Source organism: Rissa tridactyla, chromosome 16 (genome assembly GCF_028500815.1).
Source record: "Rissa tridactyla isolate bRisTri1 chromosome 16, bRisTri1.patW.cur.20221130, whole genome shotgun sequence".
Classification (NCBI taxonomy): Eukaryota; Metazoa; Chordata; class Aves; order Charadriiformes; family Laridae; genus Rissa; species Rissa tridactyla.
The window spans coordinates 8,870,952-8,887,076 of NC_071481.1; the positions used below are offsets into that span (position 1 = coordinate 8,870,952).

Sequence of the window (16,125 nt, forward strand, 5' to 3'; positions counted from 1 at the left end):
TGCCTGCTCCCAGTGAGACAACAGGAGCTGAAGACACTGTACATGCTCATCTGAGCTCTTCTGTGCAACACACAAGTGATCCCTGGCACGATGGTGAACTCAAAAACAGCTCACCTGCTGGTTCCCTGGAGGGTGACCTGGTGGAGCTTTATCCCACAGTCCTACACTTTGGGGAGAGAAAACATTCAAATGGTACACCTCCACCCACCAGTACTTGCTGTACAAGAATTAAGACGTTTCCAAAGGACAACAGGATGTTACTGTGATGGGAACTGACAAAGGTATATTGGGACACTGGTTTTGTCCCCCGTTTCCTCACCCTTTCCTTCCTCACCCTTCCAGGCTACTCTTAGCCTGGATCATGGCATTGGTTTGATTTACACCATGTGGCCCCAAAACCCATTGAGTTAAGCAGCAGAGGGGATAGAAACAGATGGGGAAGGAAACTTGGGAATCAGTTTTTGTCCCTGTTGCCAGAGTATCATGGGACCGCCCACTCTGACCACATTACTTTCAGCCCTTGGAGGAAAGCCTGCCTAGCTTCTCTGAAGGCATGTTTGTTGTTCTCTTCCGTCACTTCTCATCACGCTACTGTCCTGATGTCTCCGTACACCACCAGCCATCACCTCCAAAGCAGGAGACCGTAGCTGCTCTCTCAGCAGGCTGCCATCATCCCACCAGTCCACCTTGAATCACAGACACTGCCAAGCAAACAGCAATTTTGGCTCCAGAGCAGGTTTCAGCAGAGCCACCTTTTTGTCACCTTTTGCTGCACTGCCTTGACCTGGGCAGTGGTGGTTGTTCAGCCTTCTCCTCTCTCTGATCCTGGTGAAAAACAGGTGCCTGCTGGAGGTGTTTGCTGGAACTACCACAACACAAAGCCAAAGCAGACGCTATACAGGCAGGCTCACCAACATGGAGCCAAATCCTCATGCCCCACTAGACCCATTTTAGTGCCGGTGTTGCAAGTTCCTTCTCCAAGGACCAATTCTCAAGGTACTGGAGGCATCAGGGCTTTTCCGTGCCACCCTAGACTTTGCAGGAAAGGTTTTGCTGCTCTGGAGAAGGCACCTACTGCAATGCAGAGCTTCTCTGCTGTGGCTCATCGCTGCCTCAGAAACCATGAGATGACCCTGTCAGCCGGAGCAGGTCTGACAGTGATGAGCATGGTCATTCTAGTGTAGCGGGCAGAGCTCGCTTGCCCTTCGTCTCACCGATGCTCCTTGGCAAGTGCCAGCTTCTCCTTGTGGCAGATGGGGAGCAGGTTTTTCATCTGACACAGCCTGGCCATCATCTTCAGGTCAGCTGCTGTCAGCAGCCACAGCGCATCAGACACCAGTGACTTCTCAGGGCTTCAGCATCAACCTGCTTTGACCATCACCAGCCTGGGGATAAAAACAACCAGATCTGGGTCCAGTGCTTTTTCACGGGGAATTCTTCAGCACACAAATAGGAGCACTTATGAGAAAACTGGTGGAGGGGGAACTGGCAGCTGTAACAGAGACAACTAGTTGCAGGAGACTGGCAAAGGACCGTAGTCTGTGCAGGTCCCCCAGGAACCTCTCTCCACACCTCCGCAAGAAAATGACCTGTCCTGCTTTTCTTGCATCCACCAAAAATGACCTTGAAACCTGCTGCTGCGATGCCATTTCTATTCTAATGGCCAGAATACCTGGCTGTGCCACTCACGGCTGAGGATCCCAGCCAAAAGGCATTTCCCTGGCAGAGCGCAGAGGATCCAGGACAGAGCAGGTCTCATCACGACATTGTGGATTTCTAATTAATACCCATTTGTTTGCAAGCTGATCTGCCCAGCCACACGCCCGCCCCAAAATTTCATCCACCTCCCTGTGGAGAGGGTTTGACAGTCGCCAGGACCCACAATCCCAGGCCTGCCTGCTGCTCTCCAGCAGCTCACACACAGCCTGGTGTCAAACCCTCATAGCCAAGGATATCATTCTCCCCACCTCCATGCATTCATCCCGAAATTAGCACTTGTTTATGCAAATGAGTCGGCTCATTAGGCTTCCCCCTCAGTCCATCAGTAGATGGCAGCAGATAGCCCCCTTCCAAGCCTGGGCATACAAACGGCAATGCCTGAATTTGCCGCCCCCTGCACTGTCCGGCGATATATTATTTTTTTTTCATGCAAAATATGGCCAAAATCTTTCTGCTTCCACAATGACGTGAGTCACAGAAAACTTTCCCAGAGCTGCGGGCAAAGGAAACAGCAGTTTTGAGGTGTGCACATTGGCACTGCACAACTGTTCGGTTAAGAAAAGCAGAATGTAACCCCGGTAAGGGATCACATCTTTGCCGGCCAGGGTACAATGGCGAGCAGGGACACTTGGTGGCCGGGCAAGTCTTGCTTTCCGTGGCCATTTGGAAGCTCTCAGAGCTGAAATGAAATGCACCCAGAGGCCCTGCGTGAGCTACAGGCTGCGTCAGATTACTGACAGAGAGGGGGAACATAAACACACTGAGGTCCCAGGGAGGAATGAGGATCTTTGCCAGGTGCGTCTGTACAGAAATACAAATTGGGGTCTCATGGCCTCTGCCCTGAGCGCAGGTTGCCCACACAAAGGCTCAGCGAGGGCGGCATGTTCCCACCCCATGTCCTGCCCTACGCACTAACGCACAGCACCTTGAAATGCACAGTGGCCTTCAGCATCTGGCAGCTCCGACGCCCCTCGCATTGCCCGGGGACACCCAGCCACCCCAGGGGTCCCTGCTGGACTGTCTGCACCCCCAATGATTCATGCTGGTGGCCCAGGTGGGCTCCCCAGGGCCCCCATGAGCTGGGCTGCAAGCTAGCTGGCGAGGCTGCCCTCAGGGCGGCTGGGGAGGTGTACAAGACCATGGCAGTGGTGAGATGGCCACTGGTAAGGAGCAGGCAGTCGTGCCCGCGGTGTGCTGTGAAGCCAAGGGCTAGTGATGGCACGTGGCTGATGGAGCAGAAGGCCATCGGGACCAGGACTGCATCCCTCTGCCCCGCTCCCCTCCCACCGCCGGCGCCTCCGCAACCTTCTTTCTGGAAGCCCAGCGTGGCCCAGGCCCACGGGTGAGTGACCCAGCAGCAGCCTCGGCTCCTGCCTGGGAACCCTCCTCCTCAGCCCGGCCGGCGCCTCGCAGCCGGCCGCCCCCCACCACCGGGCGGCTCACCCACGGCCCGTGCCCCGCCGCCGCCCTCCTCAGCACGCAGCCCCGGCTCTGCCCCGGGAGGAGGATGTTTTATTAACCGCGGGGCTCCGTGGTCGCCTGAGGCAGCCGGGCGGGGACGGGGACAGGCCCGGGCTGCGTCTGTCAGAGCCCTGCGCATGCCCAGCCACCCCGCTTCGCCCCCCCGTCACGGCTTCAAGATGGCGGCGGGGCCGCCCCGCGCCGCGGAGGGGAGGGGCGGCTGTTGTTGAAGCTTTATTGTTCCCGCCGCCGCCGCGCGCCGTGTCCGCCGCCCCGCTCCCAATAAAGGTAACCATGGCGACGGGGGCGGCTGGGCCCGGCCCGCCTCGCTCGGCCCATCCGCTGCGGGACGGCCCTGAGGGGGCCCAGGTTCCGTCCCTGGCCCGCCCTGCCGGGGCCTGGCCCGGCCACCCTCCCTCCCTTAGCGCTAAACCCGGTGCGGGGGCCCGCGCGGGGCGGTGCGTCTCCTCCGGGGCAGGGACCAGGAGCGCCCGTCCTTGCGCGCGGGGAGCCACCGGCTCTCACCAAGCCTTTGAGGGCGGCTGAAGGGAGCTCTGCGGGCTGCCCCGGCCTGCAGAGTAGCCGGGAGGTGGATCCCCCCGGGAGCGGTGTGTTAAATCAGGGTGTGCTTGACGGCTGCTGCGCGGCGGGGGCGGCGGGCGAAAACGCGGCGGATTGTGGTGCCTCTCTTTTACACCACTGCCCGTGTCCCTCCTGCCGAAGGGAGCTGGCTGATTGCATCGCTGCCGTGGAAAATACGGCACGGCTCATTTCTTTTGCAGCCTACACCTATAAACCAAAGATTCTTCCACTAGAATTTCCGCTCTACCAGTGAGCCTGTCACCTGGGTACCACTGCCCCCCCAAAGATGTTCTTCATTAGATGCACTGTAGGGCCCCTGAGCTGTGTTCCCTGCTTGGGCAGAAGCTGTGAATCTCTCCAGGCAGGCATGGAAGGGAATTATCTTGCACTTCCATGCGTTTTGCCGTAGCAGATTCCTCTCCTTTCTTTGGAACGCTAATATGTCTGTTCACCGAGATGATTGTTGGAAGACTGACCCATCAAGAGACAAATAAATAGGGTTTTTTTTTGCGCTCTGCCAAAAAATCAGTGGTCTGATTCAGTTTTTTGTGTGATCACCAGCTCGACAGAGCTGCGGAGGAGGAGCAGGGCTGCCCCGTTCAGTAGCAGCTTGTTCCCAGGTTGTATTAGATTTATTATGGAAATGTGCTGAGGTGGGTCTGAGTCAATAAAACCCATCTCCTCCCCAGGGAGAGACAGGCTTGTAGGTGAGTCTTGGGGGTAATTTCTTCTCTGGGGGACCGGAAGGCTGGCACACCTGATTTATTGGCCCAGTGATGACATAAGGCAGCATGATTCTGCAGGGGTTTGATTCAGATGTACCAAGTATCTTGTGTTTGAGGAGGAACTTGTGTTTCAAACCCGGGTCCAAGGACAGAGCGATGCAGGAGCAGGCTGTTGGAGTACAGACCGGAACGGCGGTCCTCTCCCAGCTGTCACCCCACCCCCTGTGCCCTGCTCATTCGCTCTTGGTTCATCTCTCCAGTATATTTTGAGGTAACTGCCACAACACACTGCTTAAACAAGGTGCTGAGAATGTGCCTGTTGTCACCCAGACCGCAGCTCAGCGGTTACAGAAATCTTCTAGGAGATGGGGGAAGCGAGTTGGCTTCCTGGGTAAGTGCCGTTAAGGCTTTTACATTGCTGCATCCTCCTCTCTCTGTGTTGTAAAGCAGCTGCACTCGTGTTTGAAGAGTTGTTGTGGGTCCTTTTGCCTTAATGGATTTTCAAGGCTGTGGAGGCCTGAAGGAGGAGGTGACAGTGGTGGAAGTTCAGGTGCTTCCTGGCTTGCTATCTTGATAGATTTAGCTTGGAGTAATTTTGTGTACTTTACTAACAGGTCTGTGGGAATCTGTCCCCATTTTGGGCTGACCACACTTGAGAAGTGTCATTTAAAAGCTTTTTTTTTCCCCTTTGTGCTTGAAGAGGCCTTTGGATGAAGGTACCTTACGGCTGTGTTGTACCTTGTCTGCTTTTGGGTGTAATAAATGTCTTCTGCACTTCTGCTGTCAGCAAAATGGATTGCAAAAGCTGGTCAAAGTAGTGTTTTGTTGTTGTTGTTTTTTAAATAAAGAAGCCACTAATAAACGACAACATGCGGTCTTCTCTGATGTAAACCTACCTGGCAAACAGGAGCTCAGATGTCCAGCTTCTGTTTTTTGAGGACATTATGGCAACCTGCAAAATGTCTCACCATGCCCAAGAACACTTAAAGCGTGAATGACATGGACAAGCAGAGACTGGGGCAAACTTTGGCTGTCGCTTTGGGCTTGTGCTGGTTTCCCACTGCGTGATTTTGTGCTCTCCTTGGGGCAGCCCTATTCCAGGAGGCACAGGCAGCAGCCCTCGCTTTGAAGAGTAATGGAAAACTTGCTGTTAAGAGTTGGAGCATACCTATTTGTTTTTCAATCTATTATATTTCCATTCAGAGCATCAGTGCAGACAGATAGCCAAAGTGTTGTGTGTTTTTGAGAGGTATATTCTGCTGCCTTTAGAGACCGCAGAGCGTTGAATTTAGTCAAAGTGTTGCTTATTTTCCCCTTTTATCTGTCTGCACTGATGCTTTGAACTGAAATAAAATAGATTGAAAAACAAATTGGTGTGCCCTGGCTCCCCGTACTGGATTTTACATTATCCTCTGGGAGAGCTGCCTGCTCTGGCCCTCTGGAACACCCCAGAGAAAGGTAATGACCCCTCAGCCTCTTTCAGCACTACAAAGACTGAATTACTTTTGGTGGGAGAGGTAAGAAAATTGAATTGCAGTACGTGATTTTCTGGCTTTCCAGTAACCCTTTTTGTAAGGTCATCATCTTAGTAACAAGAAAACAGGAAACTGGTAAACACACACAAAAAGTATTCAGATTCTGATTTAAGGCTGTCACTGTCCTTAACTCCTCAGAGCTGAAAAGCCCATTGCTTGGAGGCTGCTGTCGTACCTGAGGGACTGCAGGGCCAAGGAACACGAGAGAACGCATCTCGGCTTTCTGTCCTGCTGCATTTACCGATTTACATGAGTCTTTTGAAATGAGTCTTTGAATAAAGTGCAAAATGGGTAGAGGTGGGGTGAGCTCCTCTCGCAGGGGCAGGGAGCCTTCCTGGGCTGGGACCTGCTCTTGCTTCAGTGACCACTTTGGGTTTTAGCTCCCTTGAGCAGAAAGCTGAGAGTGCTGGGAACAGGAGGGTGGTTGGGCTGTTCCTGTGAGACCCCCAGGTCTGCTCTAACAGAAGCGGCATTTACTTCAGACAGAATTACAGAGAAGCTGTATTCTTCCATTTTGCTTATCTCTTTCTATCCACTTTATTTGCTTCTGCCTGCTTTGTTTTAGCTTTTTTAGAGCTTGAATAGGAATTGGTTTTTTTCTACTTTTGCAGCAGGTATACAGGCTGCTTTTAGGAAGCGTCATTATCCGTCCGTGCATTGCGGTGCACAGCACTGTGCTGGCAGCAGAGGGAGCGCAAGGCTGTGGGTTTGTGCCTTTAAAAAGCTGTGATGGTATTGCTTAATTTCTTGGCGGTGCAGCAATATTTTTTTTTTTTTTTTGAAAGCTAAAAAGCCTCTCCATGTGCATCCCAAGGAGTAATTTCAGGCATGGAACACGTCTCATGCTGGCCACTGAGATGCTACTAATCAATGCAGGAAGGAGCTTTTGGCATTATTTTATTAATGCCAGCAGGTGTGTTGACCAGCACCTTGTAAAAGCCCTTAATTATGGAAGTGAGGGGCATACAGAATCTTTTTGCTAAGGCCACGGAGGCATTTAAATTCTTTCTGTGCCTTGTCCTGGGCTTTCTGATCATGTGAGATACTGCGGCAGCCTCGTAACTGTGAGGGAGGGTTGGTCTCATCTGTGCATCGTTGGAACACCTATCTCGGTCGCGTCTAATTGCTAAAGTGCTCGGTCCTAAATTTCAATTATCTTTTGATGAACCTAGTGACGTGGATGGCTTTTGAATCTGTTGAATATAGATCAAAGTAATTCCATGAATAATGAAGGGAAGTAATTTAATTTGGAAACTCCTTTTGAGTTCTGTAGATAGAATTGGGTGTTCCTTCTTTCCTCCTCTTTGAAGAGGCATTGTTGCCATCAACATATCCTTTTCATGTTGTAATGTAGCTTAAAGAAAAATACACCATCCCCTTAAACTGTGGAAGTGTATGAGGACAGGAGTACCTGGGAAAACGAAGAAAGAGCTGGAACTGGATGGTGGAGGGTAGTGTTTGCTGCAGACGCTTTCGGGACCTCCCATACTTGTGAGGTTCAGAAGAAGGGGCTTCTTTGCTGAAGTGGGTGTCCTGAGAGCAGTCACAGGTGATAACTGCTGCCTAAGGCCGACAGGAGGACATCTATTGACATGTAGTTAAGTAAAGCATTATGAATTCTGTGCACTTTTGGAAATTTGTCTCACATTGATTGACTTCGCAGTCTCACTGGAAGCCAGTGGAATGAAAACTCCTAAGCCACCTTCGTGTTCTCCCTGGGAAGCTGGCAAGACAAGGCTTAAGATGTCCCCTGACGTTCCTCAAAAGTTTCATTTTGCAAAGCCTGTTTGTTGTGCAGCTAAGATGAGCAAGTATTTCTGTCTCCTCTGTCCCTCCTTCTGACTCGAGATGATATTTTGGAAGAGGGCAGTGCCTGTGTGGCTCAGGTGTCAGAGGTCGCAGAAGCAGCCCATGTAAACCATATTTTGCCTTAAGTTTGATATTCACAAGAAGTCCCCAGAGAGCCTGCCTCCAAAGAGAATGAGAGAAGCAGCTTTAAGCTGAAAAAGTTGTGAATGGCTTTTTCTTACCAGTGGTGCTGGCAGAGGCAGATGGCTCGTGCCCTGTAAGCACTCGTCACTGCTGAGGTGTGTTGCCTGCTCTCGGAGAGATTCCCAGTTCAGCCCAGTCCCCCTGCCAAACATCCCAAAAGCCATGTAGAAGATGAGTGCTGAGGCTGGGAGGTGAAGCTAGAGAAATTCAGGTAAGAAATGAGGCAGGTAATTTAAGAGTTGGAATAACTATGGCAGTGGAGGGTCCTCCCCCTAAAAATCAGTTCTTATCATGACTGGGCACCTTGCTGGAAGAGAGGCTTGAGCCAAGCCCCAGTTACTGAGTCTGGAAATCTAGGAGGCAGTCACGGATGAGAAATCAGATTGCTGCTGGTGGTCCCTTCTGCCATAGGCTTTGAAGAAAAGCCTGACCTGTGTTCTAAGTAGGGGGCAATTGCCTTGAGAATGGTCTTGGCCATCACCCCTCCTTAAAAATAAAAAAGTCTGTTCTCTTTGGCAGTACTGGATCTTTGGGTCCCTATCTATAGTTAAAGAGGTAAAATGTATTTAAACAAATATGTCTGACCTAATTGCTCAGGACACATTTTCCAGGGCTCTGAGTTGCTGTAATAAAGACGGGGAGGTGCTGCTAGGCTGCTTAGAGTTTCACTGTTTTGAGCTGTCATGGGCAAATATATCTTTTATATCTTGCCAGGAATAGAGGGAGCAGACGGCGCTGCTGCTTCTTCCAACTTGCCACAGTGGAAGCGATAGGTTTTATGCAGAAGGCTATTCATGGCAAAGTGAGCAGGCATCTCTTCCAGGACATTGATGTTTCCTGCTTGTCCTTTCGTAGGAAGAGCCACAGCTATTATTATTTAACCAGCAGACCCAATTTCATCTCAGATACTGGAAGTCCTTCAGCTCTAGGGAAGGAGTGGGTGGACTAAAACCGCTATTACATTGAGTCTGGCAAAAGAAACGGGTCTCTTTCTTCTCCCACGACCAGCAGCAACTCCGCTGATGGCAGCTTGGTTACTTGTGATTTACAGCGGCGTGGGAGGATAGCAGAGCCCGCGTGTTTAATTGGCTGGAAGTGCAGGTGGCTGGCCCTGTGGATCTGGTACTTGCAATGTAGCAGAGATGAGCTGCAGACCAGACGGCCCTTGGTAGCAATGTGCCCAGAGAAGCTCTGGCTCCTGGGAAGCAGGAGGGTGGGCTATCAGGAACTGCTTAGGTTTCCCTGCCTCCCAGAAAAGGACCCACCCACCCACTCACCCTGTGCTCTCGCTTCAAAGGTATTCAGATGGAGAGCATGACATCTCTGCTTTGAGATGATGTCAAAACCATCTGTGATCTTATCCCGATGATTGAAAAGCAAGTTACATAGTACTTTGTCTTTAAAGCACGGAGGGGCTCTTGGCTGAGCAGGAGAGCTCCCATGCGCAGGTGGTATCCACCAACCAGTTGCTCAGCTGGCTGTAGCTTTGGTATGAAGTGATGGCTCTTGGCTCCTCCTGTCTTCCCGCAGCCACCGCAGGCAGTGTCACACAGAAGGACAGCTGGGGTCCTGTCTCCCTGTGGGCAGGAGGTCCTGCTTCCCACAAAGTCTGAACTCCAGAGGGGCCAGCACCTTCCAGGAGCGAGATGCCAGCTCAACCTGTGCCCAGTGTCTGCTCACCACTTGCAATTTGGTGCAAGCTGGGAGTTGCTCTGAGCCTGCTTCCGTGCGAGGCGGCGCTTCAAGGTGGTGTATGAGCCTCAGCTCGTTAAAGCTCCTGCCCAGATGATAGGCAATATTACTCCTGCTCTCTACAAGAGAGTAATAAGCTGGGTGCAAAGATGTTAAGCAGCTGAAGGTTATGCAAATTGTGTCCATCCAGGTGCTCTTCCTCTGGTGCTCATGCTGTTTTGTTTCAGCATCGTTGCCAGCACTGGTGTTGGACGTCCTAGTGTGTAGACAAGGCAGTAACATCTTTATCTTGTCTAGTTTAGATAAAAACTCCAGATATCCTGCTGATAAAAATTCTGTTGGCAGATGTCCTATCTGTACTGCCTCCCGCAACGGTGCGGGGGAAAAAAGGAGGTTCTGGTAAACGGGATTAGGGCTGTGGACTTCTGCAAGAAATTATAGCTGGGGAGGAAAGGACTTGTAAATCAACGAGTTAGGGCCGTGGTGTGCTGAGAAGGGAGGTGCTGAAGCCCCCACCTGCCAGCAGACCTCGATCTCCAATGCTCACTTGCCCCTGCTAATCTTAGCACTGATGTGGGGAGAAAATTAACTGGTCCCAAACCACTTAGTGCTTTGCAGGTCTAAACCAACACCTCGGATTCTCTGTGTTTGGTAGCTGGTTTGAACAGGTCCTCCTGCACTGCTTCCCCACCTGCCCTTTCAGAAACCAGCTCCCGAATTCAGCATCGGTGCCTGACCTGAAGAGCATTCATACCTCCTTCAGCTCTGCCAGGGGCACGTCAGGGAGTTTCTTCTCCCTTTTATAGCTCCTGGGACTCAGTACTCATCTTCAAGCTCCTTCTGAAGTACTTCTATTGCAACAGTATCTAGACCCTTCAGCTCTAATGGGGTAAGTTGCTGAATTTGGGGAGTGAGAGTTCAGAAGGGGGCCTCTTCTTGCTGTAACTGCTGAACTGCAGCAGAGGAAGCTACTAGGAGGTGTAAACTGAAGAGTAATTTTTGCTTGCTCTTTCTTTCTCTCTTGGCATCATCTGAGCAAATTGCTAACGGGATCCTTTGTTTTTTCACTAGCTGGGCTTTGTGAAAGCAGTGTGGAGAGCACAGCGAGAGGAGGCCAGGAGACTCTGGTGCCATGGAGCTTCCCAGTTACAGCAAGCAGCTGCTGCAGCAGCTGTACGCTCTCTGCAAAGAGCAGCAGTTCTGTGATTGCACCATCTTCATTGGGAATGTTCACTTCAGAGCACACAAGGTGGTTTTGGCTGCTGCCAGCCTGCTTTTTAAATCCTTGTTGGACAGCACAGACACCATCTCCATTGATGCTTCCGTGGTGACCCCAGAGGAGTTTGCACTCTTGCTGGAGATGATGTATAGTGGCAAACTCCCACTGGGGAAACACAATTTCACCAAAGCAATCTCTGTGGCAGATAGTCTGCAGATGTTTGATGTGGCTGTTTGTTGCAAAAACCTCCTCAGGGACCTCATCAGCTGTTCAACTCAGGACCCGGTAGTGAGAGAAGTCTCCGACCAGGCATCAGACTCATCTGGAAACCATGCTGAAGCTAATGACCTGCCTCAGTCTGAAAAACCTGCTGAAGGAAAACCAGATATCCTCCTCCCTCAGGCAGTTTCCCCTTCTCCTGGCCCTGTAGAAGCAGAAATGGAAGCAGATGTTTCTCCTCCTGGCCAGGAACTTACCATGAATCACAGCTGGGTTCACCAGGATGCGATGCCGAGTGACTCCAGATCCCTCTGGGAGGATTCACGCTCTTGTCCTCATCAGCCTGCCCGTGCCGAGCGGGATGGCAGTGCAGAAGAGGAGCTTGCTGAGCCGCCGCAGGTGAAAGGAGGACCGAGGGATTTAGGTGAGACTTTACAGGTCTGGGTGCAGCGTTGCCTCTTATTTGCAACTGCATTGACTCACCTTGTTCCTCATACGGGGGATCTTTTCCTCTGTGTCGTGTTCTTTTTCGTTTGCCCTGGAGCGGCACCAACAAGTACCCCTTTTCTGCAGGCACTTTCTTCCTTTGGCACTGTGCAATGCTCCCTTGGGCCTTTGTAGTTCCTTCCTTCTCAACAGAATGCTCACTTTACCAGAACCCCAGTGAGCAAAACTTTTCTTACCCATGGATGTGATTGCACCTGGCATACGGGGGGATCTGCGTTAGTGCAGGACGTGAGATGGAAAGGCAATCTGTATGACAGTAAGTGAACAGAGTTGCCTGCTAATGCTACCTTATCCTTTAAACTCCTGTTCAGCATGGGAGGAAAACAGAGGCTGTACTGGGTTTAAAATAAATGTTCCATTTATAACTGGTGTTAAATAAACTGTTGGTTTTCCCTCCAGGCTGCGTGATACCTTTAGAAGGGATTTGTGATTCACAGTTTCCCTATTATAGCCAATGTGCTGGTTACAAACTGATGCCTTTCAATCACATCATGCTTTCAGTGAATCCCTTCAATTAGCAAATAACTCATCTTGTTTCTCTCACACAGCAGCAGAGAGCAAAAGCTGTAAACTGGATTTCTTTCTTCGATATGAAAGTATTTTCTCTGAGGCCCTTTCTGATGCCCGAGCTGTGCTGAAAAGACTAGAAGAGTGCGGAGAAATTGATGCCTCTCAAAAGGAGGTAGGTGTGTTTACTTGGGTAAATGATACAAGTTTTTTCTTCACCCTGCTGAGGGCTAGAATAGTTTGTTCCCTGTTTAGGAAATTGTTTCATGGGCAACTGGGGATCTGGTACCCGGCTGGTTGAAGGGCAACACATGCCCACCTGAGCAACCCCCTGGAGAGAAGCATCTGTAAGATCAAGCTGCTCGTGCATGTGGGTAAAGAAATATATGTCCTGCCCTGAAGACATCTTTGTTGTGTTGTAGGAGAGCTCCAGCACTGATTTCTCTCCTTCTGTTATGGCATTTGCTTTGGGAACTGTATCGACTTGTGAATGACTGACATATGAGATCCCAAAATAGACTTCCCGAGCCCTCGGCAAGGGCTTGCTGCGGAGCATGTGCTTCACTCTGCGTATGGCAGGCTGCTCGTGGGGGGCCTTATGGGGGGGTTACGGGTGCCACTCCAAAGCACTTCTCCTGGCGATGTGCCGCTTTAAAAGCAGTTGTCGCTGATGAATGATGCTCGAGTTACTGTTGGAGGGGATATTCGAGTCTGCTGCTTGGTTAATGCTGAAGGATACTCTGGGCTCTGAACAATGGTAGCCAGATACCAGCTGTCGTACCGGCTGAAAGCCACCACAGAAACAGCAGGGTACGTCCATATCGGCGTGGCAATGGTGCAGGAGAACACGGAGCTTGCAAGTGATTGTGACAGGTTGGGGCGGGCACTCATGCTGGCCACACGCTGCTGCGTGATTGTGGGGGCTGCGGAAAAACCTCTGGCCACTGTGGAGTGAGGATGGGACTGTGCTTGCTCTCCTCACCCCGGCTGTTTCTGATAGAACGTTTTTCATACCAAGCTGCATGAACTGCCCTGCCCATGCCTTTACTGTATGTGGAAAAATGAGAATGTGACTGTTTTATTGCCGGCTCTTCGGTGGCTCCGTGGTGAGCTGACCTTTTGAAGCCAAGAAATGCTATTCCCTAGGTTGGGAGGCTGCGATGCTGTCTAGGTCCCCATGTGCGTGCTGGCTGGGAAGCTGTCTGGGTTCAAGTGGCTTGGTCCCTGCAGTACCAGTATGACCATGGGACATAGGATGTTTTGGCCGTCATGGCATTCTGCTTTTAAAAACCCAAGGCAACATGTTTATTAGAAAAAATACAAACCAAAAACATATGACAGCAGGGAGGAGAGCTCCCTTGAGTCACAGAGTGCAGGTTCATTTTCTGATGAGCTTTTTAATGTTCACGGAAGGAAGCACATGTTCCCTCAGCTGCTGACCCTCCTGATGGTGTTCACCTTAACATCTCTGGGGCTTTAGGAGGGAGATGTGGGTCCTATTTGTGTTTGTAGTAGCAAGCCCAAGCCTGGTCAGGCTGACAAGCACCTGTGCGTACGTTGCTCTTAGCATGCCTGCGCACCTTGAGAAGAGTTAGGTTTTTGTATGTTTGTTTGTTGCTCTGATGAAAAAAATATGCTCGGTTTAAGGTTTTTACCTATTCTGCACCTTGTCAATTGGAGCAGAGCTGGGGAAGGTGTTGTGTGATGTGGATGGGCACTGCCAGAAGGGATTTGGCAGCTCCATGCACCCGTGCCAGCAGGCATCACCCATGCCGATGTTCCTTTCCCTTGCCGGCCCGTGCTGCCTCTCAGGGCAGAACCGCACCAGCAGAGTGCCCAGGCAGGCATGCTGCCTTGCCTCTGCTCTGCATAACAGCCCCATTTTCTATTACTTTGCAGTGACTCTTGTTTCATGTTTCCTCAGCACCTCCAAGACCCAGCAGGTGAGGTTCGCAGACCTGTGCCCAGCCCTTTGTGCTCCCAAATGAGCTGTTGCAGCAGGAGCTGAGTGAGAGGTTGTGGAGCTTGGAGACAGTTTGGGTGTCTGACTGCAAAACAGCGGCTGGACAATTTTTCTGCAGCTATAAATAAACACTGAATAAATGAGAAATGGATTTTCTTTAAGCCTTCCCGAAAAATCACTCCTCGGCTGTGACAAGCATGAAAAGCGTCAGCCCCAGGGCAGCGGGGCGGACAGACTGCAGCCTGGCGTAAGCAGGGGCTCCGCCAGATCTGTCCCTCTCTGAGCTCCCCTCTGAGACAAGCAGGACCTATGGGCACCAGCACCGAGCCTGGGCTCTGTTTCCAGCAGACAGAATAGCTTTTTCCCACAAGGGCCTGGTGTTTTCTTCAGGGGAAACACAGGGATGTGTTTTTAATGTCATGCTTCAAGTGCAAGTCCAGCTCCAAAGAGCCCAGCTCAGGATGTGTAATTAAGGCTGAGATTATGCCAATGGTAGACGTCAATGGATTTTATTTTTTTCCTCCCCCCTCCCCCCCCCCCCCCTTTTTTTTTTATTATTTTGTTAGTTACTTGCTTGAAGTCTCTTAGGTGCCTTGGGGCAAGTAAAAGTGGGGCTGGAAGCCACGGAGGTGCTGTTTGCACTGGGCAGCCTTGCTGGGTGTGCTTGCCCTGCCGCCGGGGAGATCTCCTGGCCCTCGCGCACGTCCTTCTGCTCGGAGCCTTTTGTAGGTGGCCTATCTCCATAGGCAAGCAGCGATGTGGTTTGGAGAGCAAAGCCTGGACAGCGTGGGGGCTTGTGGGTGTTCGTGGGGTTTTTGCAAACCTGCCTGTTGACGCTGAGGCTGTCCTGGTGTTTAGGCGTCTCTGGTTTCAGTGGTGTTTTGCCTTGGACATAGCCTCTGTGTTTCTGTTCTTTGCTCATGAGTTTGTACCCACGTGGGTACCTTGTTCCCCGCCGTGCTCCTTTCTGCTCCCCTCCGGTGCTGCTGCCTTATTTCCTGCTGCCTCCAGTGGAGGTTCGTTAGTCTGTGGGGTTTTTCCCTAAGGAAGTTTGTGGTGCAGGGCTTGCTTTTGTGAGAGTTGTTGCTTCTCTCTAAGCTTGATGTTGTGTGTTCTGCTTCCTGGGCTGAAAAATGCAGATGTGTTGCTTTTCTGTGTAGGGAGATGTGATTTTTGGGGTTGTTTTTGTTTTAGAGTCTCTCTGTGTATCTCACATAAACTATTCCTATCTAATTTGGTTCTGGCCTGGATGAAACCTGCTTGGAAATGAGAACAAGACTGAAATTGCAGTAATTTGGGGAAGCGTAGAAAAGCTTTGCTGGTGTCAAGTCTTATCTTCCTGTGCTCTCTTAGAGAAACTCAATTCAAATTATTGCACAGCTCATTTGTTCCCTCTACTGCTGGGTTCACATGAAGTGGGGGAGCGTTGATTCTCCCACGTAGAATAAATGTCACTGTGCTTGTGGATCATTTCCATTGCCTATAGGCCTGTCCAATTATTGTCGTCCTTCGTTTCCAGCTGCAGGGATTTCTGGATGCGGCAGAAGAAAGAAATTTCCCGTTATCTTCTGCATCCTGATTAGGAGTGATGGGTTGTGAGGGTTTTATTTCGTGATGACAGAGCTGGAGAACTTCCCCCCCGCCTCTGCCCCTGTTCTGGTGTACTTGTGTGGAAGTTTGGGCTGAGCTTTTGTTCCTGTTGTGTGGAGCACGCAGGGGTCAGGGTTCTCACGGAGCCTTGCTGGTACTGGGGGCTGCTTCATCACTCCCGTACAAATGCAGGCTGGAATAAAAAGCACTTCTGATTTCTGAACCAGATGCAGGAGCCTGTTTTTTCACTGATTATTGTTTGCGCAGTGATAGCTGATTGACTTCACGGTGCAGTCATAGCCTATGAGCTTCTCTGTGGTCCAGACGTGTACATCCAGTCCCTGTGCTGTCCGTGCCACTGACCCTGTGGGCAGGGGCTCTGTCTGGGCAGGTTCCCAGTTGTTGGTTTTTTTT

The 16,125-nt window shown here is 51.1% G+C and overlaps 1 protein-coding gene across 11 annotated transcripts in view; it reads left to right on the plus strand.

Annotated features, from left to right (window-relative positions):
* The first annotated feature begins 3,349 nt into the window (after window positions 1-3,349).
* ZBTB40 (zinc finger and BTB domain containing 40) overlaps window positions 3,350-16,125 on the plus strand; it is a 48,092-nt gene continuing 35,316 nt past the window's right edge. For 4 of the 11 annotated variants that reach the window (XR_008469509.1, XR_008469510.1, XR_008469508.1 and 1 more), the window contains exons 1-3: window positions 6,790-10,595; window positions 10,778-11,568; window positions 12,200-12,333. Coding sequence is in view for 7 of the 11 variants with exons in the window: in XM_054222482.1 (XP_054078457.1) it covers window positions 10,839-11,568; window positions 12,200-12,333 (864 nt within the window). In the remaining 4 variants the exon portion in view is untranslated. Of the gene's footprint in view, window positions 3,469-6,787; window positions 10,596-10,777; window positions 11,569-12,199; window positions 12,334-16,125 lie in introns of those variants that run through there. The other 7 variants (XM_054222483.1, XM_054222484.1, XM_054222485.1 and 4 more) reach the window with 7 other exon arrangements.